Raw genomic sequence first — 27,565 nt, 5'->3', positions numbered from 1 at the left:
AAACATGCGTGGAACATCACACAGCATCCTGGGGTTCCCTCAGTGAAAACAAATGAGCTGAAGATATCCATGGCAAGTCCTTCAGCAAAGGAACAGAAGGGTTTATATCTGTTCTAAATCCCTTAGGACTCCCTCACTGGTCGACTACCACTGTGTCTGTCTAACCTGACAACTCACTTTCTCCATCATGTTTAGCTTTTCAGACTTTAGAAGAATCTATTGCCAGTATTCATAAAATCTGGGCCCTGACTAGGAATTTTCTGCCTTAATATCCATCACTTGCTGCTTCCAATCATGGTGTCAGATCTAAAATTCATCCTAGCTCCTTAATGTCTTTAAGCACTAACACATCAATTAGTCCTAAACTCAGGTCCAGCTCATTCCATCAGACCAACTTTACAGGAAGGAGAGTAAGTGGGAACCTGGCTTTGAATTCCGTGGTGAATGATGTAACAGCAAAGCTGGTGAAACAGCCTTAGAAGCCCTGAATCCATATCCCCTATCAAATGCCTATAAAGAACCCTAGATTATCCTCTGTCAAATTATTTATAGGTGACAAGAAATATTTCTAATTATATCCATTCACAGACACAGTCAGTGAATATTGTGCAAAGAGTTTGCCAAAAAAGGTTTTGCCAAGTAGGTTTCAGCTAGGACAGCTGAGGTGGCTGCTGTGCTTGCAGAACAGTCTCTATAAAAGTGGAGCCCACATGCCTCCATCCTGTCCTTCCTCAAAATCCTTCAAGGTATGTATAAATGATGAATACTTGGCTAGTTTTACATTTCTGCTGATAATGATCATTCAAGGGAGATGGCTACTATTTCTCAAATTTTAATTTTTCTTTCCATCATTCCTAAGGATGACATGGTACATGATATAGTTACTAGTATTTTGCAACTATATGGGAAAAAGAAGAATCTGCGTTCTCTTGTTTGTTTGTTTGTTTGTTTGTTTGTTTTTTCAACAGTTGTCTTCCTCAGGCTTGCCACCTTCTTCATTTGGTAACACGAAAGGTAAGAGTGATTTATTATTAAACTCTAAAGAACAAAGGGATCTCCCTACTGCTAAGTTTTAAAGAGCTACCATCTTATCTCCTGGGCTAGGGATGGGAACAGGATAATACAAGGAGCAGCTGTTCTTTAAAAATGGCTTCTCATAAAATATTGACTTTTCAGACCATTTACACAAAATTTAATGACTTGTCTCTTTCACGTGTTGTTAGCACTTCAGAAAGAATACAACAATTACAATGTAATATTTAGTGAACCACTAGTCCAACTTAACCAGTGAAGATCTCTGGTAGAGACCATTTGGTAAAACCAACAATATGTTGAACAGGAAGTCAAAATTTCCAGGTGCCAATCCAGCTTTCCACAGACTCTGGCTATCTGAGGGAAGCCAGGTTGCTTTACGGATCTTGAGATACAGTGTGCTGCTATGGAATCAGCACCGAACCTGGACTTGGGAGAACAGGGCTCATGTCGCACTTACACTTCTGTCACATTGCATGACCTCTCTGGGCCCTTGATTTCTTATCAGTAAAATGAGGATGCTGCATTCTAGATGACTGCTAAGGTATCTGCAGCTCTTGCATCTACAACCTCAGACAGTGGCTTACAAGTACTCTTCCTACAATCAAAACATACAAAGACCCCCTCCCAACTCTGTATGTTGGGACCTGTATTTTTAGTATAATGTTAAAATATAATGATGAAAACCTGCTACACTTTTTGATAAATTTTGATAAATTTCTAACTAGTTGATATTTAGTAAGAAGCTATAGTGATTCAGACTTCCTAACAGAAAATTTACTGTTTGTTTGAGGATGTGCCTTGCTCAAACTTGAGGCAATTATCCCTATGCTGGTGGATTTAGGAACCCCTGCAACAATCCTGAGGGTCCTTGGGAGCTTGTGACCTACAGGTGGGGAAACCATGGATCTCAGACATGAGGTGGGAAGGGTGGCATCCTTTCTGTTTGGTGAATGCACTGTATTATAGTAATCTGTCCATGGTAGTGTGTTGTTAATGCAAAAATGGTCTTGTGTAAAAACAAACACAGAAACAAAAAAATAACGTATCAGGGGTAGCATTTTTCCTTTGAAGAAAAAACCCTAATTCAACACCTGTCCCTTGGATGTATGTCTAAATTTCACTTCATCATCAAGAGGTTTTCATAGGTGTGAACTAGACTGATTTTAGAGACACAATATATGGCAAATTCTATATCTAACAGTCGAGAGGAAGTTTAATGCTGATGACAAAATACCAAGACTCCTTCTGAAAAGCCTACCTAAGGGTGACGCTGCTGTTCTCACTGTTCTCACTGTGCTGTCTCACACAGACACTGCTTTCCACAATCCAGCCCCCCTCCCCCTCCACAAAAGTCACCTTTCTGTTACTGGTTACTCATCCTGTCCTTGCCATCAGAGCAAGAGGACTTATTTTCTCATGATTCATTAGTCAGTAGGAAAAAAATTTAAAGTTCATTTTGGTTTGAAATTTTATACCAGCTATTGACTTCAAAAGAGATATTTAGAGAATTGGTGTTTTTTTAAAAAAGGAGGCAGAAAGAGAGATCTGAAATAATAAGAATCAGATTAAAAACAACCAATATCCTGAAATCCAGCTAAAAACAAATTATAAATTAAAAATATATAAACACTATGATATGTTTTTAATTCAAATGTTTGTTCCCAAGAACTTTTTAAAGTTATCTTTTGTTTTGATAATACTACATTCACAATTTAAGAATGAGACTTAATTTTGACTTAGAACAAATCATTTGTTGGATTTTCAACTTTTGTTGCATTTACCTTTTCCTTTATTACCTGTACTTTATTACCTGTACCTAAATAGTTTACTCCTAACCTAGGCATTTATTCATGCTTACTACATGTTTTCAATCTGGACTGTCCCCTGAACGAACAAATGTACCTTTTCATCTATTCAATTTTAAGAATATTTAGAGCCAATTTATACATCTGATTTTAATAATTTGGACCAGGAGAAAAATTTGACTATTTTAATTTTTAAAATAGGCTCAGGTTGTTAAGTCATTGGAAACAATTATTTTGCATTTCTTTCTATCACTGCAATGTCAAAAGAAAAAAAAAAAGGTGGGGAAGAGGAGTAGAAAAAGGAAAACAAAGCAAAGCAAGTAGAAAAAGAAAAGATTCTGAGCACACTTGGGGCATCATGAATGCTGCTGACCACAACAGGAACTCCTCCATATTCCTCTACAAAGGCTCTCAGCACAGAGGATGAACAGAGGCTTATTACATCACAAGAATTAAGCTACCAATATAAGGCTTTCAAACCCATGATCCATTCCCTCAGCACCTTTGCACAGGATGCAGCAATGATCCTTAGAGGAGGGGCTGAGGAAACAGACCAGGCCAGTGAGACACAAGAGTGTGACACCAACAGGACAACGTTCACCCTCACCATGGGTCACTGTCCAGCTCTGTTTCTACCCTTTAGTTACATCGGTGCTGGGCTGCCACCAGTAACCTGCAACCATGAGCTCTGATGCAGAGATGGCTGTTTTTGGGGAGGCTGCTCCGTACCTCCGAAAGTCTGAAAAGGAGCGGATTGAGGCCCAGAATAGGCCCTTTGATGCCAAGAATTCTGTCTTTGTGGTGGATGCTAAGGAGTCCTATGTGAAAAGTACAGTGCAGAGCAGGGAAGCGGGAAAGGTGACAGTGAAGACCGAAGCTGGGACTGTAAGTAACATAAGGAGGGACAGGGAGGCATATCCGGTCCTCTTCTGCTTGGACCATACGCACCAGCTCCTTCTTTTCTTAACAGACTGTCACAGTTAAGGAAGATCAAATCTTCTCCATGAACCCTCCCAAGTATGACAAGATTGAAGACATGGCTATGATGACACACCTGCATGAGCCCGCTGTACTGTACAACCTCAAAGAGCGTTATGCAGCCTGGATGATCTATGTGAGCATTCCCGTTTTCCTTTCCACTTTTCGCTAACTTAAGACCGTGAACTATGGACTTAAGCTAAAACCAATTAAAGATTTTATTTTCTGATATGTTTACAAGTTTAAGACTGATCATCTGGCTAGTGTTGTGAATTCTGAAGTATCTGAATATGTTCATGTAACAAATCATCTACTTAATGCTGAATTCGTGGACAAACGAAAGGAAGCATATTGTGTAGGGCACGTGTGGGCAGGAGGCAGCCAGGGAATGAGACAATCAAGTCTTAGGACAACTGACACAGTGCTCAGGTCCCTCTCATTTGGCACAGTAAGCAGTATTTCCAAGGCAGATTAATGAGGTGACGGCTGACACAGCAACCTTGTCATTTCCCACAGACCTACTCGGGCCTCTTCTGTGTCACTGTCAACCCCTACAAGTGGCTGCCGGTGTACAACCCCGAGGTGGTGACGGCCTACCGAGGCAAGAAGCGCCAGGAGGCCCCACCCCACATCTTCTCCATCTCTGACAATGCCTATCAGTTCATGCTGACTGGTGAGTGAGTCCATAATTATAATTTATAGAGCCATTTATAAAGCTATAAAGTACATATACTGAGAACAAAGATGACACAGAGTAGTACTTGGAGAATAAAATGTTCAGCACAGACATAATAGTAATAACAGTATAATCATAGTATACTAATACGATTAGAATATAATATAATATAATATAATATAATATAATATGTATAATATAATTGGGGAAATATATTTAGAATAAAATGGGCCAGGGGTGCCTGGATGGTTCATCTTGGTTTTGGTTCAGGTTGTGATCTCAGGGTCATGGGACGGAGTCCTGAGTCAAACTCCACTCTCAGTGTGGAATCTCCTGGAAATTCTTTCTCCTCCCCACTCCTCCCCCTCTGATCCTCCCACATCTCCCCTTCATGCATGCTCTTTCTCTAAAGTTAATAAAATGTTTTTTAAAAATAATAAAATGGACTAGTTTCAAAAGCACAGAGAATTTTGCTTAGGTTTCTATGCTAAAATCCAAACTAATTAATGCATATTCCAGATCAAAATTAACCAAATTTAGATATGAACTAAGCATTTTAATTATAGCTAATATACCATCTCTCTTAAAAAGTAAGCTTTGAAAGCTCATAGTACAAGTTATCACAATTACTACACAAAACTTGGGGTTGACATAACATGATTTTGAACTATGAACCAAGTGAGTAAATGGAACACAGAACTAGTATTCACCTGACATTGATAAATTATCCTCAAAGATTGTATGGTGAAATAGTGCATTACATATTCTATCACACTAACAGGAGTCAACACACTATTTAGCACATCTTTTGCTACTTATTTAAAAAAGAATATTGTGAAAAAATAAAAGTAACTATTGATACAATTTTCGTGTGTGTGTGAGAGAGAGCTTTAAAAGACAATTTTGAGTTTACAAAACTTTTATGTGCTAAGTATATTTTTCAATATTATCTCCAATTTCTCATTCACAGATCGTGAGAACCAGTCGATCCTGATTACGTATGTAGATTTCATGCCTTTCTTTCTGTTGAATTTTTATCACTGTAGTGGTTACTTAGATTGTCACTTTTTCCTCTGTGTGGACTTGACAGTGGAGAATCTGGTGCAGGGAAGACTGTGAACACCAAGCGTGTCATCCAGTACTTTGCAACAATTGCCATTACTGGAGAGAAGAAAAAAGAGGAATCTACTCCTGGCAAAATGCAGGTGGGTACGATATTCATCCCAGAAGAGAAGAAATCCTAGGGAAAAAGGAAGAAGAAGAAGAAGAAAAGAAGAGAGAAGAGGAAGAAAGAAGAAGGAAGAAGGAAGAAGGAAGAAGAAGAAGAAGAAGAAGAAGAAGAAGAAGAAGAAGAAGAAGAAGAAATCTTAGGCTTTCAATAATTTGGCCAAGGTTCTTCAGAGCCATAGCAACCAATTCCAGGTGATGCCAAAATTTGCAAAATAACTCTTGGGTGGCTGGGCTGTGAGAATGAGATGTGTTGCCAGGTACAATAGAAGTTCTCATAAAAACAAAACAAAACAAACAAACAAACAAAAAAACAACAAGAAGTTCTCACAACTATTTATTAGGAGGGGAAAAAATGGGCCTAAGACCATATCACTAGAGTACCCCCTCCCCCAATGTGTCTTCCTTCTATTCACTTTATAAAAGCCCTGCTCACAAATTCCCTTTCTCAAATAATCTTTAAAAAAAGAAAGAAATGTATTTGAGGAAGGAAGGAAGGAAGGAAGGAAGGAAGGAAGGAAGGAAGGAAGGAAAGAAGGAAGGAAGGGAGGAAGGGAAAGAAAGACAGGGAGAGAGGGAAAAAGAAAAAGGAAGCAAGCCAGCCAGCCTCACCCAAAAGTTACAGAATCCTGGGAGCGGGGAACCAAGCAGGGGAGGAAGTTAATGGAAAGGCATTTCAGCAGACTGCATCATCTTTCGTGGGGTCTCTTTATCTATCTTACTCATTTCTCTTAAGGGGACCCTTGAAGATCAGATCATCAGCGCCAACCCTCTACTGGAGGCCTTTGGCAATGCCAAGACCGTAAGGAATGACAACTCCTCTCGCTTTGTAAGTCTCCTGGTCTTCCTTATCATGTGAGGATCAGCACTGACACTTCTGTATATGTGGTATCAATATCTTTCGCATCTGTTTGGTCTGTAGCTAAAGAAAAAAACTTGTCTGCCTTTGAAAATGTACAAAAAGTCTTTCTTTGCCTTTTTAAGGGTAAATTCATCAGGATCCATTTTGGTGCAACAGGCAAACTGGCTTCTGCAGATATTGAAACATGTAAGTTAATGAGGATTAGTGACTGACTATTTTTTTTTTAAGATTTTATTTATTTATCTATTCATGAGAGACACAGAGACACAGGCAGAGGGAGAAACAGGCTCCATGCAGGGAGCCCGACATGGAACTCGATCCCAGGTCTGGGCTGAAGGCGGCGCTAAACAGCTGAGCTACCAGGGCTGCCCGACAATATTCTTCTTTGGGGGACTATACTGACAATCTTGTTATCATCTTGTATGAACTTTTCGTATGCTTAATTTTCCATTGTGGCTTTTCTTTTCTGTGCGCTCAACTTGACTTTCTAGATCTGCTAGAGAAGTCTCGAGTTACTTTCCAGCTAAAGGCTGAAAGAAGCTACCACATATTTTACCAAATCATGTCCAACAAGAAACCAGAGCTTATTGGTAAGAAGTATCTATGATTTATTTCTACCAGGGAGAATAAAAGCCCTTTTTTTTTGTAAGAAATCCCCCTAAAATGTTTTTGATGACCAAAGTAATTCTGTCTACATTTGTTCTTCTTCATGTGTACAGAAATGCTTCTGATCACCACCAACCCATATGACTTTGCCTTTGTCAGTCAAGGTGAAATTACGGTGCCCAGCATCGATGATCAGGAAGAGTTGATAGCCACAGATGTAAGTAATAGGTACAGAACAAGAAAAAACAAATTAATCTTGCATTATACAACACTCCTCACCACAGAGTGAATGCCATCCATGGAAAGGCAATATAGGCAGTATTACCTTCCAGACTTCCTTACCCTTGGAATAAAATTATAGGATATTTCAATGCCTGCCCTCAAGCCTAGGTATCAGAAAGCTTTAATAATAGAACATGGTATTTCCACAGTTCCTCTATAGTCAGATGTAAACACAAGTTTTGTTTCAAATGTAACTCTGTGGGCTAACAGTATTCCCCTCTCCCCTCTATACAACATTTGAAGAAATGAATTCTCTAACCTCAAAAATTCTCTTTTTGGACTCTGTGAGCCTTTACTTTCATTTCTGGAACTACAGATTCTTTCTCCCCCCCCCCCCACCTTTTTTTTAAGGATCATTACTCTTTGGCTTATTTTCTTTATACATATACTTTATACATATTTCATGTTTTCTTTCTCATTTCTTAATAGTCAACCTTCTTTGATTAACTTTAATACCAGTGGGAGTATCCCAACATTCCCAAGATAGGATTGAGAGTTGCGAGAGTTGCGAGAGTTGAGAGAAAAAACACGTCTTCTCTTAAAATATTATTTTCAAAAAATCTATAAACTATTTATGTGCCTTCATCTCATAAATATCAGCTTTTACCAGCTTTGCCTCATTATTATTCATATGTCCAAAAGGGTTAAGGAGTTGAGAAATAAACTCTAGTGTCAGAAGTTCAAAAAAAAAAAAGCATTATAGTCTTGCTCCAAGACTTTGTTAATTTCTAGGTGTTTTAAATGGTTTAAGTCAGTGAGCTGGAACTGGAGGTAAAATAATCTGGAGAAAGAGTCTTAGGAGACTTGAGTACTATATAAATGAACTCCCCCTGCCTTGTCTGATGTCTTGTCTCCAGTGCATGAGCCTTTGCAAAGCCCAGCATGGCCAACTAAGGTGATCAAAACCTGCTAGAGAAAAAAGACACAACAATATTCCAATAAAGGAGTTCTTTTCACAAATGTCTCTTCCCTGTATGAGTAACAACCAGGTGAACTGCCAGGCATCTCATGGCCAGCTGAGCTGCAACCTGGTATCAGAGATGCACACAGGGAAAAACTCAAGGGCCACTGCTCTTCTCCTCATATCCTCTTCCCAACTGCATCCATCATAACAACATCCAGGGAGACAGGCTAGGATTCCATATTTGACTCGGACATCACAGGACGAAAAGGAGGCAACAGATTTGTGAGGCAAAGGAAATCCATGAGATAAGAAACCTATGAAGCAAGGCCTTGTTAGTGTGGAGAAACAGGAAGAGTGTTGGCCTTGGCATCCAATGTCAAGGCTCTGAGTCTTGGCCAGGTGAGCATGGACAGGTCATACAAGATCTTCACTGTCCCCATGACTCAATCAGAAACTGATGCATACCTATTGATACTGTTTTGTGGAACAAAGTGCTGAAGAATATGATTGCCTTTTGAAAACAGCAAGGTACTAGTCAAGACATAATGAGAAGGTGGGGAGGCAGGCCCCAGTGTCCTGAAGGTGTCTGCCGTGGTGCAAACTGGGAGCTGAGTTAAATTCAACTCTTTCCACAGAGTGCTGTGGACATCCTGGGTTTTAGCCCTGATGAAAAGGCAGCCATCTACAAGCTCACGGGGGCTGTAATGCATTACGGGAACATGAAGTTCAAGCAGAAGCAAAGGGAGGAGCAGGCTGAGCCAGATGGCACGGAAGGTACCACTCCCTGCTCACATCATTCAGCTGACAGAGCCGACACCATCAGTTCAAGGGCAGGGGCCAAGCTTTCACTTTCCTGACCTGATGGCAGGGAAAAGTATTAGATGACAGAAATAACACATGCATGTTCTACACAACTGAGGTTTGTGGAGGTGTGACTTCTGCTCATTCCCATTTTCACTGACTCACTGTTAGCCAGTATTTACCATCTTATTAAAACCTTTTCTATTCCAGTTAATAAATTCCATACCCACATGCACTGGAAGAAAAAAAAAAACGATTAGAATTTTCCTGTCACTACTCCTCTAGATTCGAATTTCTCAAATTATTTTTATCTGTGGTCTACTTTAGCTATATTTTAAATACCACACAGAGCATCAATTCCCTACATTCTAAATTATCCACTCAAAAAAAATTGACTAAAATTAGTGTGACAAATGGTTTTGTCACATTTGCATATATTCCTCTTCAAGCAAAACTTTTTTTTTTTTTTTGTCATTACCCTTCACACCTTAAACTGTGTAAGCTGTGCTTGGTTTCACCGCTGTTGCCTTGTTCTTGCAGTTGCTGACAAGGCGGCCTACCTCCAGAGCCTGAACTCTGCTGACCTGCTCAAAGCCCTCTGCTACCCTAGGGTGAAGGTTGGCAATGAATATGTCACCAAAGGCCAGACTGTGCAGCAGGTAAACATGACTGAACCCCCTGATTTGTCTGAGCCACAGGAAACCCAAGGCTCCATGACTGTGTTCAACTCAAAAAACCAAACCATCACTGTTCTTGAAGGTGTACAACTCTGTGGGTGCTCTGGCCAAGTCCATCTACGAGAAGATGTTCCTGTGGATGGTCACCCGCATCAACCAGCAGCTGGACACCAAGCAGCCCAGGCAGTACTTCATCGGGGTCCTGGACATCGCCGGCTTTGAGATCTTTGATGTGAGTAGTGAACAGACAGAAAATTAGCAAATGCTAATCCCCAGTCATTTGATATTTTCTTAGAGCATTCAAAATTATCTGTATAAAAAGTACAAAATGGAATTTGTGGAAAAGAAGAGCCTCTAAGGAGATTCAAAACAAGTAGTAAATTGGTATAAAGAAAGAGAACGTTTCTTTCAAGTCTAGAAGTCACAGAGAATGGTCTGTGAAAAGTTAATAAATATTCAACATTTATCCTGGATCCAAACAGATAGGTAGAGAAATGCTTTCTTAAATTACTCTAAGAGAATATTTAAAGATCTCCTTAGTTAATAGTATTTTCCCTATTGATTTCATCCAAAAAGTAAAGTATTTGAGGAGTTAATTCACCTTCTTTAGAATCATGTCATATATTAAGAAAACAACGTGAACAACGTTTGTAATTTAATAAACCAAAATCCCTTAAATTCAGAAGAAAGTATTAGTAGCTCCCCTATAGGTACAAATACTTAAGTTGTAATTTCCTATACTTATCTTCTCCTATAGTTCAACAGCCTGGAGCAACTGTGCATCAACTTCACCAATGAGAAGCTACAACAGTTCTTCAACCACCACATGTTCGTGCTGGAGCAGGAGGAGTACAAGAAGGAGGGCATCGAGTGGGAGTTCATCGACTTTGGGATGGACCTGGCTGCTTGCATTGAGCTCATTGAGAAGGTCTGTGTGACTTTTCAAGCCTTCAGTACATGAAAAACAAACTGTCCACCTCCTTATGCTTAACTGCAATCCCAATTCTCAAAGAGCAAGCAGTGGTGTTTGATGACATGCTTGTGTACTCTGATCAGTTGTCTGGTGTGTTGCAAGTGATGTACTATTCATGAATAGTTTTTCACAGAAAAATGACAGCAATGCAACAGGCATATACACAGACACCTAGATGCATGTTTCTCCCTCTTATAACTTCACTCTTCTTCACTGTTGTTCCTGCATAATCTCACATGCAGGGGAGAAAGGAATGAAATTGCAGCTAGGCCTCTGAGTACTATCATTGATCCTGGCGATTCCATGCTGGTGTGTTGTGCATGGATCATCCTTCATGGGTATCAAGACAGAATGTGTCAAGATGTCTTCCAGGCTGGAAGGGTAGCTCTTCACTTACTGCAGGCATTAACACCTCTGACAACTACTGAATAAACACCAAACCTCTCTATGTTCTTGCCTGGAAAATGAACCCTGAATTCTCCTTTGTCTAGGAGATAGGGCAATAAGTCTATCAGTTTTGAATATGTGAAAACATTAAACAATTTCAAATGTGTATTGGGAACTCATAGATACCAAAAAAGTATATAGTTATATGTCAACACTACCTGAAGCAGTGGGAAAGGAAAAGCAAACACAAAAATATTAAAGATGAGAGTATCACATCAGACTAGGTCTACCCAATTTGAGGAATAATTTTATTTTATTTTTTTTGAGGAATAATTTTAATTTGGTGACATAATATCTCTGCTATTCATGAAAACAACACAGTACTCAGTTCCTGGGACATCAAAATAGTTTAAGGAGACAATTTAAGACTGAAGCAAAATCATCAACATTGGATTTCCTATTAGTCTTTTATATCAAACTTGCCACTGAAACAGGAGTCAATCTGCTTACAAAGCAAAACTAAATTATCATCACTTACCTCCACCGTGGAGAAGAGAACACTGCTCAGAGTACAAAGAGTTCTAATGATACAACATGAGATGCACCCTCCTCCTGGGAATGGGTAATTTTTAATCATTATCCTTAATTTCTCTCCTCTTCATACTTTTTTTTTGTATATTTTTTATTGGAGTTTGATTTGCCAACATATAGTGTAACACCCAGTGCTCATCCCATCAAGTGCCCCCTTCAGTGCCTGTCACTCAGTCACCCCATTCCCTTGCCCTCCTCTTCATACTTTTGTCATGTCTAGATTTAAGGTGAAGAAAGTTACATTGTCAAGAAGAAAGAAAGCATTTAGATACATACATTTACAGGATAAAGAATTCAGCTTTGAAATGGTAGTCTTGGAATTTAATTTTATACTCTGAACATAAAATTTGCCAAATGGCACAGATGGGCTTCTTCTTTTTTTAATTGAGTCTTTCTAGCAAACATACTTCCCATATGTCCTTGGTACATGACTATTTCATCACCTTTCAGTAGCAGAGAAGAGGCAATAAAGTAGGATCATGCTTATTTAATTTCTTATCATCCCAAATCTTCTTTTGGAACATTTTCAGGTTTCTACCAAGTATGCATAAACTATTGGAGCATATTTTTCTGAGTAACTCATTATTATCATCCATTTTTTTCTACTCTCAGCCTATGGGCATCTTCTCCATCCTGGAAGAAGAGTGTATGTTCCCCAAGGCCACAGACACCTCCTTCAAGAACAAGCTGTATGAACAGCACTTGGGCAAGTCCAACAACTTCCAGAAGCCCAAGCCTGCCAAAGGCAAGGCAGAGGCACACTTCTCGCTGGTCCACTACGCAGGCACTGTGGACTACAACATTGCTGGCTGGCTTGACAAAAACAAGGACCCTCTGAATGAGACCGTGGTTGGGCTATACCAGAAGTCTGGAATGAAGACTCTGGCTCTTCTCTTTGCTGGGGGACAAAGTGCTGAAGCAGGTCATTCTTAATATCATTAGTATGTTCACAGAGTCACAAAACAGAAATATACGCTTTATCAGAGACCAATATAGTTACAGCAAAACCAAACATGAAAAACACTGGCCAATATAGACTTAATGAAAGGAAGGATGCTTTATAATAAGTGTGGTATGGTCTCATGACCATAAGCTTTCAGAGATAAAACTGACACTATGGATCGTTTTGTTCATGGCTTCATTTCACCAATGCAGACACACTTAGAGGATAATTGACTTGCTCAAGATTATATAGCTCATTTCTACTATTTTAATAGTACTGGTTCCTTCAAGGATCCAGCTAAGTTGGAGATGAGGAAATCCTTTGTCAAGGCAATAGTGCTTGAGGAATTGAAGTTCTGTTCTCCTAAGTCCCGTAGGACCAGAGAGAAGTGACAGTATAGAAGCAAAAGCAAATAGGAAATAGGACCTGCCTGCAGGTTAATTGAGGCTTACCCACCCAGTACCAAGTATGCAACTTTGCCGGTTCTCTGGGACCAGCATGCATGAAGAGGACATTACTACTCTATCTCTTGGACACTTCCTTCAGGGGACTCACTTTGCTGATCTGGAGGAGAGGAGGCCCATCCCTTCCCCACCTCTGCCCTTTTAATCCACAGTTCTCTTATTGTTGTTGTTTTCCTGAATACTTATAATGTGAGCCAATGCTTCTATTTTCCTATTCTATAGTTGGAGGAAAGATACAGAAAGAAAAACAGGAATGATACAAATGAATGAGTGCAAACTTAAATTCCAGGAGGAATTCTGGTAGTCCTCTGGTAGTCCAGGTAGTCCAAGTACCTATGGACAGTACTTAAAAAGCTATTGCAAATAGTTTTAATTTTTCTATTTTATTTTTCAGAAAGTGGCGGTGGAAAAAAAGGTGGCAAGAAGAAGGGTTCTTCTTTCCAGACAGTGTCAGCCCTTTTCAGGGTACAGTATATTCTTGAATGCCAGAAGATAACTTCTGTAACAAAATTATCATAACTTTAAGCAACTTTTTAAAAGAAATCTACGGTGAAACTGAAAAAAGCAATGCTATACAAAGTAAAATGAAAAATGTGTTAGGAAAAAATTTAACAAAACAAAAATCCACAATGTGCTTCTAGTCCTTACAATAAATGAATCAGTTCCCCTTAAAACTCCAAACCTAAAAGATCTAGTGTTGAGCAAATTTCACATGAAATCAAACCCTCTCTTAAAAGCAATCACTGCAGTCAGTTATATTTACTTTATTCATGAAATGGGGCACATGAAGTACAGATCATTGACAGGGACTCTTATGTAGATGCAACAAAAAAGGACTTCAAAACTTTTCATATGATTTACAGGAGAATTTAAATAAGCTGATGACCAATCTGAGGAGCACTCATCCCCACTTTGTACGCTGTCTCATTCCCAATGAAACTAAAACTCCTGGTAAGACATGATACCCAAGTAAGACTCCAGTGTAACTTCTTATTAGACTACTACAATAGAAAACACATCTTTTTTCTTTCTTTCTTTCTTTTAAGGGGCCATGGAGCATGAACTTGTCCTGCACCAGCTGCGGTGTAACGGTGTGCTGGAAGGGATCCGCATCTGCAGGAAGGGGTTCCCAAGCAGGATTCTTTATGCAGACTTCAAACAGAGGTTTGTGTCTCATTATTTTTCCCTTTCAATGTACTAGTCTAGATCAATATCACCACACCATTCAAACATCTTTTAACTTCCTTGAAATGCAATTAATTGAAAGGTGATCTTAAAAGAGTGAAGGCTTGCTTTATATTATCGTAAGTTTTTAAACATATTTTCCCAAGGTTCAACTAAAGCACTGCTTGATTATTTTAATGAAAATTTTTTTCTCCAAAGCTCATTCTACATATTTTCAATGATAGCTAGTAAGAAGAAAAACCACACCTTTACATTCTTTATATTTTGATAGATACAAGGTTCTAAATGCGAGTGCTATCCCAGAGGGTCAGTTCATTGACAGTAAGAAGGCTTCTGAGAAACTTCTAGGGTCTATTGACATCGACCACACCCAGTACAAATTTGGTCATACCAAGGTACCATCAACCTAAATCTATCTCTATCATAATTTCATCACCTTTGGACTTTCTCATGAGTGGAAATAACATATTTAGCTTGTTCTCTGGCAAGGTTTTCTTTAAAGCTGGCCTGTTGGGAACTCTAGAGGAGATGCGAGATGAAAAGCTGGCTCAACTCATCACACGCACCCAAGCCGTGTGCAGGGGCTATCTGATGAGGGTGGAATTCAAGAAGATGATGGAGAGGAGGTGAGGGACTGAATCCAAGTCCTCATTCTCTGCATTTTCATAGTTGAATATGATACAGTCATTACTTCTGTTGAGTGACAATCACTATCCAATCATTCCTTTTTTGCATTTTTTATCATTCCTACAGAGAGTCCATTTTCTGCATCCAGTACAACGTCCGTGCTTTCATGAATGTGAAGCACTGGCCCTGGATGAAGCTGTATTTCAAGATCAAGCCACTCCTCAAGAGTGCAGAGACAGAAAAGGAGATGGCCAACATGAAGGAAGAGTTTGAGAAGACCAAGGAAGAGCTGGCTAAGTCAGAGGCAAAAAGGAAAGAGCTTGAAGAGAAGATGGTAGCTTTGATGCAAGAGAAAAATGACCTGCAGCTCCAAGTTCAATCTGTGAGTGTCCACTGCACAGCTCAACCACTTCTTAACCCGCATATACTGTGGAGTGGATATGAAAAAGTTTTAGCTTAAGGTTTCTGATCAATGGTTTCTACTAGCTCAAGTGCTGCAATTGTCATTCAAAAATACGAAGACTCAGACCAAAAGAAGCAATAGATGTGAAGTCACCAATTATGCTGTATCTGATCATAGGCACATTCATACACAGTACGGTCATCAATGACCAAAGTCATTCTTTTTTTTTTTTTTAATTTTATTTATTCATGAGAGATAGAGATAGAGATAGATAGAGATAGAGAGGGGGTGGGCAGAGACAGGCAGAGGGAGAAGTAGGCTCCAAGCAGGGAGCCTGATGTGGAACTCCATCCCAGGTCTCCAGGATCAGGCCTTGGGCTGAAGGTGGCACTAAACCGCTGAGCCACCCAGGCTGCCCAATGAACAAAGTCATAAAGATGACCATGGACATTTTCCTTTCTTTACAGAACCTTCTCTTAGGTGAGACTGTTCTTTCCTTAGTGGATATTTGTGTACATAAATAGAGGCTATGTTGTTCTTACCAGGGCAAGGAAAGGTTAAATTATTAACTCCCTTGAATGTGAGGAAACAGAATCCTAGAATTATAAGTGACGTTTCCAAAGTAGCACAGGTGTAGATTTTCCCAAAAGACTAGTTTTTCCTGATCTGACCTTCCATACATGGATAGTTGGAGGAAATCTGTTATTATAATCAATACATTAAAAGTACTAACATTTTGTCCATTAGACTTTTAAAAGTTGGCATATGGGGGTGCCTGGGTGGCTCAGGGGTTGAGTGTCTGCCTTTGACTTAGGTCGTGATCCAGGGGTCCTGAGATTTGAGTCCCACATTGGACTCCCCACAGGGAGCCTGCTTCTCCCTCTGCCTATGCCTCTGCCTCTCTCTCCATGTCTCTCATGAATAGATAAAATCTTTAAAAATTAAAATTAAAATAAATAAAGTTGGCATTGTTTTGATCAAACTGGTTAAGTCACAGAAATATCCATGTTTTAATAAATTACTGTGTGATTATAGATATAGCTCAAATTATATCATTTCATTTCTCTCATTAGGAAGCAGATGGCTTGGCTGATGCAGAGGAGAGATGTGACCAGCTGATTAAAACCAAAATCCAGCTGGAGGCCAAGATCAAGGAAGTGACTGAGAGAGCAGAGGATGAGGAGGAGATCAATGCTGAGCTGACAGCCAAGAAGAGGAAACTGGAGGACGAGTGTTCAGAGCTCAAGAAAGATATTGATGACCTTGAGCTGACCCTGGCCAAGGTTGAAAAGGAGAAGCATGCCACAGAGAACAAGGTATGAAACATATTCTGTTCCACCACAAAGAGATTCTGCCCCCCCTAGTAAGCTGCTTTAGAGCAGGTATCATTTCTTTTTTAATTTTTTAAGGTGAAAAACCTCACAGAAGAGATGGCAGGCCTGGATGAAACCATCGCAAAGCTGACCAAGGAGAAGAAGGCCCTCCAAGAGGCCCACCAGCAGACCCTGGATGACCTGCAGGCAGAAGAGGACAAAGTCAACACCATGACCAAAGCTAAAACCAAGCTAGAGCAGCAAGTGGATGATGTAAGTGTGAAAAACACAGTATTTCATCTCAAGATAAACAGTTGTGACATGCTCATAAGCCCTTCACTGTGGCTTTGAAAATAATAATTAAAATTCCCATGCTATTTGGTGTATCTTTTAAAATTCTCCTTTGATGGTTAGTAACATATGGCTCAGTGCCTTAGGACTGAAATAAATAAAATACACAATATATTCAGCTTGAAGGATCTCTGGAACAAGAAAAGAAACTCCGCATGGACCTAGAAAGAGCCAAGAGGAAACTAGAGGGAGACCTAAAGTTGGCCCAAGAATCCACAATGGATGTCGAAAATGATAAGCAGCAACTCGATGAGAAACTCAAAAAGTGAGTCAATTCAAGTGAAATATATGTTTTAAAGACCTCTAAACTATTACTTCAGGGCACACTGGGAAAAAAATGGTACCTTAGACTTTTTTAATGAAAATGGTATATTATTGACTTATAAAAACATATATAGTATTCAGATCCTTAACACAGCAGTATAAAGACATTCCACTATTCATGAGAAAGAAAACTGGTAAGAGAATTGATGGAGAGCTTATATGTTGCTCCTATAACAGGAAAGAGTTTGAAATGAGCAATCTGCAAAGCAAGATTGAGGATGAGCAGGCTTTAGCAATGCAGCTACAGAAAAAGATCAAGGAGTTACAGGTGAGGAAGAGCCTCCACTTCTGCGCATTACAGGAATCAAAGCTGCCGTGAGTCAGCATTAATGTCCATGTGTCACTCCCAGGCCCGCATCGAGGAGCTGGAGGAGGAAATCGAGGCAGAGCGCGCCTCCAGGGCCAAAGCAGAGAAGCAGCGCTCTGACCTCTCCCGGGAACTGGAGGAGATCAGTGAGCGCCTGGAAGAAGCTGGCGGGGCCACATCTGCCCAGATTGAGATGAACAAGAAGCGGGAGGCCGAGTTCCAGAAGGTGCGCAGGGACCTGGAGGAGGCCACCCTGCAGCACGAAGCCACAGCGGCTACCCTGAGAAAGAAGCACGCGGACAGTGTGGCCGAGCTCGGGGAGCAGATAGACAACCTGCAGAGGGTCAAGCAGAAGCTGGAGAAGGAGAAGAGTGAGCTGAAGATGGAGATTGATGACCTTGCCAGTAACATGGAGACTGTCTCCAAAGCCAAGGTTTTTATGAACTTGATACTTTATATATGAATATATCTAACTGTACAAACTTTAAATGTTATCTCATTTTACATTTTTATTTAAATGCAATTAACTTTTAGTTTATTAGTTTCAGAGACAGAGATCAGCGAATCATCAGTCCTTATATATAACACCCAGTGCTCATTTCATCATGTGCCCTCCTTAATGTCCATCACCCACTTACCCCATCCCCCTCCCCCACCCCTCCCACAACCCTCAATTTGCTTCCTATGATTAAGAGTCTCTTACGGTTTGTCTCCCTCTCTGATTTCATCATTTTTTTCTCTTTCCCTATGATCCTCTGTTTTGTTTCTTAAATTCCATGAGATTGTATGATAATTGTCTTTCTCTGATTGACCTGTTTCACTTAGCATATACCCTCCGGTTCCAACCATGTCATTGCAAATGGCAAGATTCCATTTTTTTAATGGCTGAGTATTATATATATAATATATATAATACACATCTTCTTTGTTCATCTGTCAATGGACATGTGGGTTCTTTCCATAGTTTGGCTATTGTCAACATTGTTGCTATAATGTTACTTTATTTTTAAATTATCCCTATTATGCCTATTAGGCATCACTATATTGAAATGAATCATTTTGATCTTCCTATCTGATTTGCAGAAATCATGTTAACTTTTGTCACTATGACCATGAAAGAATGTAATTTCAGGGGGGAAAAAATTCTCTAAAAATCATACTCCACATGATGCAGAATTTAAATGATGTTCATGTTTTCCAAAGACAATAACCTACTTTTCACAACCATTTATTTATTCCTATGGCCCAAATTATGTGCCTCTACATCCAAGGTACCATGCAGAGCTTTGGAGTGGATAGAAAAGTAAATACAACTCAGCTCCTTTTCATAAGCAGTTACCCCAAATCCAGACTTAAAATAAAAATGTATCATCTTTCTCTGTTTTTCACTTCCCACCACAGGGAAACCTTGAAAAAACATGCCGCACCCTGGAGGACCAGCTTAGTGAAGTGAAAACAAAGGAAGAGGAACAACAACGCCTTATCAATGAGCTGTCAGCCCAGAAGGCTCGTTTGCACACAGAATCAGGTCAGTGGGCACATGCGGCCAGCACACAGAGAGCCAGAGAACCAAAGGCGAGCCTCCATTTGTGAATGCACTTGAACAGCCATCATTTCTTAAGCCACACATGTCCATTTATCATTCATTTGTATTTCCTTTTTCTTTTCATTGAGAGACAGTAAAAAGAATGATTATAAGCTATAACTAGAAGAAAATTAAGTTCCCTGGACTGAGATTTTTGTTGCCTCAGCATTACTAAAGGAAGGAAGGAAGGAGGGAAGGAAAGAAGGAAAGAAGGGAGGAAGGAAGGAAGGACCTAAAATATCCAAAAAAGCTCACATTTTTGAAAAAGCAAGAAATAACCATCTCAACCCCATCAAAATTCTTAAGTTATTCTTTTCATTACTGGAGTAAGAGTTCTAATATTACAGCATTCTTTAAATTAGTCTTCACCTAGCCAACAGAACTAAATCATTCATGTTTTGTCTTTTTTTTTTTTAATTTCTTATTTATTTATGATAGTCACAGAGAGAGAGAGAGAGAGGCAGAGACACAGGCGGAGGGAGAAGCAGGCTCCATGCACCAGGAGCCTGATGTGGGATTTGATCCCGGGTCTCCAGGATCGCGCCCTGGGCCAAAGGCAGGCGCCAAACCACTGCGCCACCCAGGGATCCCCATGTTTTGTCTTTACAGGTGAATTTTCACGACAGCTAGATGAGAAAGAAGCTCTAGTGTCTCAGCTATCACGAGGCAAACAAGCATTTACACAACAGATTGAGGAATTAAAGAGGCAGCTGGAAGAGGAGTCTAAGGTGAGAATTCTCCAGTCGAGACTTTCAATCACTTAACTTTGCAGCATGACACCCTTTGAACTTCCCTTAGAGAGTATCAATGACTAGAACATAAATGTACAATGCACACTTTTTGGTTGGTCCAGGCCAAGAATGCCTTAGCCCATGCACTGCAATCAGCCCGCCATGACTGTGACCTGCTGCGGGAACAGTATGAGGAGGAGCAGGAGGCCAAGGCTGAGCTGCAGAGGTCAATGTCCAAGGCCAACAGTGAGGTCGCCCAATGGAGGACCAAATACGAGACAGATGCCATCCAGCGCACGGAGGAGCTAGAGGAGGCTAAGTACGGGCTCTAATGATAGAGGAAGAAAGAAAAGTTTAAAATTAGTGAAAGAAAAATAATAAAAAGAAAGAATATTTCAAGCATGAAGACAAAAGTAAAGTTTTATCTGATTATACAGTTGTGGAATCCACCATCTTCTCCTTATAGACCATGCATGTCCACTGAAGAATGGACCAAGACCACAGCTTTCCCTGCATTTTGGTCTATTACAAAAATATCTTAAATTTCTTTCCACTGAAATGAAAAAAAAAATTATCAGTACACCCTTTAAGAATTAAGTAGAATTTCTTTCAGTATAAGGAAAAATGGAAATAGTGCTATATTATTATGAATGTTCTAATTAACAATAACCAGTTTTCCCTACCTAGAAGTTCAGAATAAGACTATCATACTCTGTCATTATTTAACTAACAATCAGTATCAATAAACTGATTTACTAATAACACACACTTGTTATGGAATAAAACTCATGGGAATGACACATGGAAGGGAAATAATCATTATGTTCCCAGTGAAGGAAACTTCTCTAAATTAGATTTATCTTCAGTAGTTGCTAAAATTAAACTGAATGAGGGGGTCTGGCAGGCATTTGCAGAGGGAGCATTTCACAGAAGTATTAGCTAGTGAGGGAAGCAGTAAGAGTTTGGAGGGCTTTTGGAAAATATAATTCTGGAACAGTATTTAATGGGCGGGGCACAAGACCCAAAAAATTAGTGATTAATCCTATGACCTCACATGCATCACTCTGGGCTGCAGTTTCATTTATGAACAGTAATATGTTAAAAAAGACTTAAGAACACTATCTAGTCCTAGCATTCTTTGATGATATGTCTCTTGTTCACAGCTGTCACGTCCTCACATTGTTCACTCAGCTGACATGCGTGGGGAGGGCTGTGGTCTTGGCCCATTCTTCAGTGGACATGCACTGGTCTGTAAAGAGAAGATAGCAGTCTCTACCACTGTATAATCAGGCCCATTCAGTCTCTCTCTGACTCTCACATGCATGCACACACTACCACTACACATATGAAAAAGGCCTCATGAATATGTTCAACAACCCCTGATATGAAGATAAAAATTCACTAGGGAAAACTAAAGAGACAAAATGGGTACTAAGAAGACATTTTAGAAAACCTTAACAATTTATGGACATAGAAGCAAAGAATCTTGGGGGAAATATGCTTTCCTGGTCAGCAGCTTTATAAAGTTCACTGTGGTAGCTCTAAACCTGCTCTTGGTCACTTGCACTGACCAACATTTTAGGAAGAAGCTGGCCCAGCGTCTGCAGGAAGCTGAGGAACATGTGGAGGCTGTGAATTCCAAATGCTCTTCTCTAGAAAAGACAAAGCAGCGGCTCCAGAGTGAGGTGGAGGACCTCATGATTGACATGGAGAGATCTAATGCGGCCTGTGCTGCCTTGGACAAGAAGCAGAGGAACTTCGACAAGGTGACCCACAATGACCAGCTTTCCTGGGGGGAAGTGGCCTCATTCCTGATTACAGAGGCTTAGTTCTGATGTACTTCCAGGTCCTGGCAGAGTGGAAACAGAAGTATGAGGAAACACAGGCTGAACTGGAGGCCTCTCAGAAGGAGGCCCGGGCTCTCAGCACTGAGCTGTTCAAGGTCAAGAACGCCTATGAGGAATCCCTGGATCACCTTGAAACCCTGAAGCGAGAGAACAAGAACTTGCAGCGTAAGTCTCTGTCACCATTCTACTTCAAAAATGGTAGGGAGACAAGTTTTCATTTCTCTCAATTGAATGTGGTATTTTACTATTAACCCACAGAGGAGATTTCTGACCTGACAGAGCAGATCGCAGAGGGGGGAAAGCATATCCACGAATTAGAGAAAGTAAAGAAACAAATAGATCAAGAGAAGAGTGAACTACAGGCTGCCCTGGAAGAAGCAGAGGTACATGTTCCATTTACTCACTTATGCATTACAAATAAGTTGAAAAATTAATAGCAGCTGAGGGTTATCGTGTTGCAAAGCTGCAGGGGATAACTCATTCAGTGAAAAATACTGTACTGTTCCCTGGGAATGCAGAACTAACAGGGTAAATTAAGATGTATGAAAGTTTGTACATTTTTTTAATGCCTTCTTCAAGAAACCATCATAATGCGCAACACAAACAGCAAGCAGCTCTTTAGGTAACAATCAGGAAAACACCATTAGAAAGATGTGACTGCCGATGGACTGTCCCACTATCCCAGGAATGTGGGTTCCACTTCCCTCTCCTGCTCCCAGAGGTTGCTCTAAAGACAGAGCCTTGAGCTAGTGGTGTGGTGTTGAGAACTCCTATATGGTGGTATATGTGACTAAATCTACTTAAGGTCCCTTTGTAAGCTTTTAGAATTTGGTGGGCGGATGAGGGGGTCCATTCATCTTCCTGCCACCCAAGACAAGCCTCTCATGTAAGTTCCCTTTGCTCTGATTAAACTGCCACTACCAAGCTGGAGTGGCCTGCCTCTTAATTTGGTCCTTCTGTACCCTCTAAGTATAGGGGCCAGTCTCAGATTACACCTCAGATTACTCCTGAGAGGGTCACAAGTCAAGAGTAACCTGAAACTTGCTTTTCATAAAGGGATCTCTTGAGCATGAAGAAGGCAAAATCCTTCGCATCCAGCTTGAGTTAAACCAGGTGAAATCTGAGATTGACCGCAAAATTGCTGAAAAAGATGAAGAGATAGATCAGCTAAAGAGGAACCATCTCAGAGTGGTGGAGTCAATGCAGAGCACCCTGGATGCTGAGATCAGGAGCAGGAATGATGCCCTGCGGATCAAGAAGAAGATGGAGGGAGATCTCAATGAAATGGAAATCCAGCTGAACCATGCCAATCGCCAGGCTGCAGAGGCAATAAGGAATCTTAGAAACACGCAAGGAATACTGAAGGTACGCCGGGATAAACATGTATGGTGTTATACAGTTTGGGTGTAATTGATGTGACATAAATCTAAATAATATGGTAGTCAGTTGAAAATTTACAAACACACCTAAAGAAATCTGGAAAGTCTTTAGACAAAGTTCACTTTGTCGACTGAAGAGAAGACAATTCAAAATCACTTCATTTATATAAACTTCACTTGTATAATGTATATAAATATATACACATATATTTTAAAAATATATATTTATACTTGTTTAACATATAAAACAACATCATTAAAGTAGCTCATCCTGAGGATGCTTTCTTGATCTGAAATTTTGTAGCTTTAGCCATGGTTATTCTTTTATGGCTCAATATCTAAAATAGAACAACCCTGTTCTTTTGAGGAGATCTGCTACTCTAGGCTACAAAGACTTGTCATTAAAGAGACTTGCAGATTTTCCCTCTCTAATCATACTCTACGTTATTGAGAACAAAGTGTGTATGTGACTCTAAATTTGTAACTGAAGCATGAGTAACAACAGTCTTTGCCTCTTTCTGTGTAGGACACTCAGCTACACTTGGATGATGCCATCAGAGGCCAAGATGACCTTAAAGAACAACTGGCAATGGTAGAGCGCAGAGCTAATCTGATGCAGGCTGAGACTGAAGAGCTAAGGGCATTGCTGGAACAGACTGAGAGAAGCAGGAAGGTGGCAGAGCAAGAACTTCTGGATGCTAGTGAGCGTGTGCAACTCTTGCATACCCAGGTGAGGTTCAGGACAATAGTTGAGCAAATGTACTTCCTAAAGTTGAAGATAATTTAAGGGGATAAGCTTGCTTGTAAAGTAAGGAGTAACTTTGGTAGGGGTCCTTTCCTAAAGTTCTGGAAAATGTATATTACTAAGACATACAGGGGCCTACCCAGTTCACAGGTATATTTATGTGCTCACATAATCATGTTGATTTGAAAAAATTTAGAGTTCTAGAAACTTCTGTAAAAAAGCAGAGAAGGCTATCTAATAATAACCATATATATGACATTAGTGGCCATCTTGTCTTTTGCAACTCTAAGCTGCAAATAGATAAGCAAATAAGAGAGACGAAAAAGAATACACCACCAAGTTATTTGTATGTATCCTGTATGCACATAAAGCTAACTACATGAAATATAAAAAGAAGCTTTTCATTCAAATTCACAGAGGCCATAGTTACTGGTGCTCAGCATTTGTTGTTTATAATGGATGTGCTAAATAAATGGTGGTATATCCTTAGAAGGTTTATAATAAGCAGCCATTATAGTATGCATTTCTATTGCCATGAAAAGAAGTTCACAAAATAGAATGTGAAAAGAGCAACTTAAAAATAATATATAAAGGATGGTAATTTTTATTAAAAATATATAGATGGGCAGCCCTGGTGGCACAGTGGTTTAGCGCCGCCTGCAGCCCGGGGTGTGATCCTGGAGACCCAGGATCGAGTCCCACATCGGGCTTCCTGCATGGAGCCTGCTTCTCCCTCTGCCTGTGTCTCTGCCTCTCTCTTCGCTCTCTCTGAATGAATAAATAAATGAATCTTTTAAAAAATATATATATATAGGAAATATCCAGAAGGATAAACAAAAGTGTTATCAATGGTTATCTCTGGGTAGTGTGAGTACAATACTTATTCTTTACCTCTTATTTTGCTAATTTGTATATTCTACTTTTTATAATAAACATATATTATGATATACTTTTTAAAAATTGCAATAAAGGAAATAGCCATCATGAAAACGTTAAAATCACACACTACTACAAATAATTTTAAATTCAAATTAAAATACATTTTTCTTACTCATTCTTAGTATCCTTGAATTGATTAAATATTTCAAATACTATCAACTTTCCAAAACATAACAGATGTTTGGTTCATTTTTGTACCAATAGTGATGCTATGTATGCCCTTTAAATATAAAGCCAGCCAAACATGAATGGACAACTAAAAATCAGTAATCCATTTTCCATGAGCTACACGGTGCTACATGGTATAGCACTTTCAATTTTTTCTTGAGTCAGGATTCTGCTTCATGCTTACAAGCAGTCACTGATAATAGTCAAACACCACTGGTATCAAAGATCAAACTCTACCTGGAAGAATTTCAGAAAACATTCATTAACAGATATACAGATAAAAAACTTAAGACTCCACTTTTGATTTGGTTTTTATCCCGAAATTTTTATGAATCAAGAATTTTTGCCTAAGCACACTAGTCAAAATGAAAATGTAAACAGAATATAATTTAATGGGCTTCCCTTTCTTTTTTTAATAAATTTTAACCAGAACACCAGTCTGATCAACACCAAGAAGAAGCTGGAGACAGACATTTCCCAGATCCAGGGAGAGATGGAGGACATCGTCCAGGAAGCCCGCAATGCAGAGGAGAAGGCCAAGAAGGCCATCACCGATGTGAGCAGAGGGCAGCACGGTGATCGTCAAACTTGAATCTTGATGTGCTCACTTCCCTTTCTCAACTGGTTTTGTTTTACTGCTGATCAGGCGGCCATGATGGCCGAGGAGCTGAAGAAGGAGCAGGACACCAGCGCCCACCTGGAACGGATGAAGAAGAACCTGGAGCAGACGGTGAAGGACCTGCAGCATCGTCTGGATGAGGCTGAGCAGCTGGCCCTGAAGGGCGGGAAGAAACAGATCCAGAAACTGGAGGCCAGGGTAGGTGCCCATCACTTCATTCAATTCCCCACCTGCTCATGCAGCTAGTTACAGCCAAACTGCTAAACACTTTTGTTCTCTTCCAGGTGAGGGAGCTTGAAAATGAGGTTGAAAATGAACAGAAGCGCAACGTTGAGGCTGTCAAGGGTCTTCGTAAACATGAGAGAAGAGTGAAGGAACTCACTTACCAGGTGACCCACCATTCCATCTATCTCAGGCCTACTACTCTCAAGAAAATAAAAATGATGAGTCATTTTCAGTGACAACACTGTTTGCTACCTCTCTCATTTCAGACTGAGGAAGATCGCAAGAACGTTCTTAGGCTGCAGGACTTGGTGGACAAATTGCAAACCAAAGTTAAAGCCTACAAGAGACAAGCTGAAGAGGCCGTGAGTAGCTTCACAATGAGGAAGAAAAGTTCAGGAACAGGCCCAGGTTGTGTGGAGTCTTTAGTTTATAGTATTTAAGAGCCTTTCGTTAAGGCAAAAGAGTACAAAATTAGATGTGAAAATAAATATTTGGAATGAAAAATGTTTACCAGTAATTACTAGAACCTTAGGAGACCTCCTTAAGCAATTTTCCAGCCATGTTAGTTTAGAAATGTTTCTTGGTTACCATCTACTTCCCTCCCTTATCTGGAACGCTCCACTACTCCCAGGAATCTCTAGCACTCACAGGGGCTGCGCATGAGGGCTCTGAAGTCTAAACTCTGTTAAATGAACTTCACAACAAATCCATCAGAACATTTTTCATTTGGCTCCTTTCTCATCATCTATCTTGTCCTGTTAATTCAGAAACTTTTCTTAAGTTTCTTCACCCAGTACTACCACTGTGCCTACTTTTAAAAGTTTGTCTCACAGATCCAGATTCCTACTACTTTGATCTTCCAGCATCTTAAGTTTGCCAGAAGAGAATCAAGTGAGAGAGACAAAACCGGGGTGGGAGTGGGGGGTTGTAAGCCCACTTGTTCACAGAGGCGACTGTGTGAGATGCCTCGCACCCAAATAAGTATATGACCAAATAAAAGAACCTTTGCTTTCTCATTTATGAAGTAAATCCAGTAGCTGCTTCTCATAACAAAGGCAGTGAGAATCCGAAAATGTCAAATATTCATGTTCTCTGAAATGCGTTTCTTGTCTCAGGAGGAACAATCCAATGTCAACCTTGCCAAGTTTCGCAAGATCCAGCACGAGCTAGAGGAGGCAGAGGAGCGGGCTGACATTGCTGAGTCCCAGGTCAACAAGTTGCGGGTGAAGAGCCGAGAGGTTCACACGAAAGTCATAACTGAAGAGTAATTCATTATTATGCTGAAAGGTGACCAAAGAAATGTGCAAAATGTGAAATTCTTTGTCATGAAGCATGTCATTATAACATCAAGGCAATAAAATCTGCAGAGAATTTTCCAATCTAAAAATACATGTCTCTCTTAATTACACGTTCTGCAGTGGTATAGTAACTTAACTCATTTCTTCAACATTTGTTAACCTCCTAACTTTGCAATCAGATGATGACAAAAATGAGTGTGGACAGTGAAAAAGAAGGCAAAGGAAATTCAGTTCTCTGAGAGGATACAAAGGTGGTTAATGCATCCCCAAATCCACTCAACCAATTCTATTGAGAACCAAGTGTGTGT

General features: G+C 40.0%; 1 protein-coding gene across 1 annotated transcript; it reads left to right on the top strand.

Annotated features, from left to right (window-relative positions):
• The first annotated feature begins 723 nt into the window (after window positions 1–723).
• On the top strand, window positions 724–27,346 carry LOC112924745 (myosin-4). The gene is made up of 40 exons (XM_026005195.2): window positions 724–746; window positions 969–1,014; window positions 3,484–3,725; window positions 3,811–3,954; window positions 4,335–4,491; window positions 5,465–5,492; window positions 5,585–5,699; window positions 6,458–6,550; window positions 6,706–6,769; window positions 7,075–7,173; window positions 7,303–7,406; window positions 9,011–9,149; window positions 9,717–9,835; window positions 9,936–10,085; window positions 10,611–10,781; window positions 12,417–12,726; window positions 13,606–13,676; window positions 14,075–14,162; window positions 14,258–14,375; window positions 14,668–14,791; window positions 14,886–15,022; window positions 15,150–15,405; window positions 16,500–16,742; window positions 16,836–17,012; window positions 17,210–17,355; window positions 17,592–17,682; window positions 17,765–18,154; window positions 19,123–19,249; window positions 19,916–20,034; window positions 20,160–20,356; window positions 21,620–21,803; window positions 21,884–22,049; window positions 22,143–22,267; window positions 22,941–23,249; window positions 23,790–23,993; window positions 25,546–25,671; window positions 25,762–25,932; window positions 26,019–26,123; window positions 26,226–26,321; window positions 27,075–27,346. Exons 3-40 carry the CDS (start codon window positions 3,522–3,524, stop codon window positions 27,225–27,227), a joined length of 5,820 nt encoding a protein of 1,939 aa, XP_025860980.2. The 5' UTR covers window positions 724–746; window positions 969–1,014; window positions 3,484–3,521; the 3' UTR covers window positions 27,228–27,346.
• Window positions 27,347–27,565: the final 219 nt, after the last annotated feature.

Source organism: Vulpes vulpes, chromosome 12, assembly GCF_048418805.1.
Source record: "Vulpes vulpes isolate BD-2025 chromosome 12, VulVul3, whole genome shotgun sequence".
Lineage (NCBI taxonomy): Eukaryota > Metazoa > Chordata > Mammalia > Carnivora > Canidae > Vulpes > Vulpes vulpes.
This window is presented reverse-complemented; position numbering and strand designations above follow the sequence as displayed.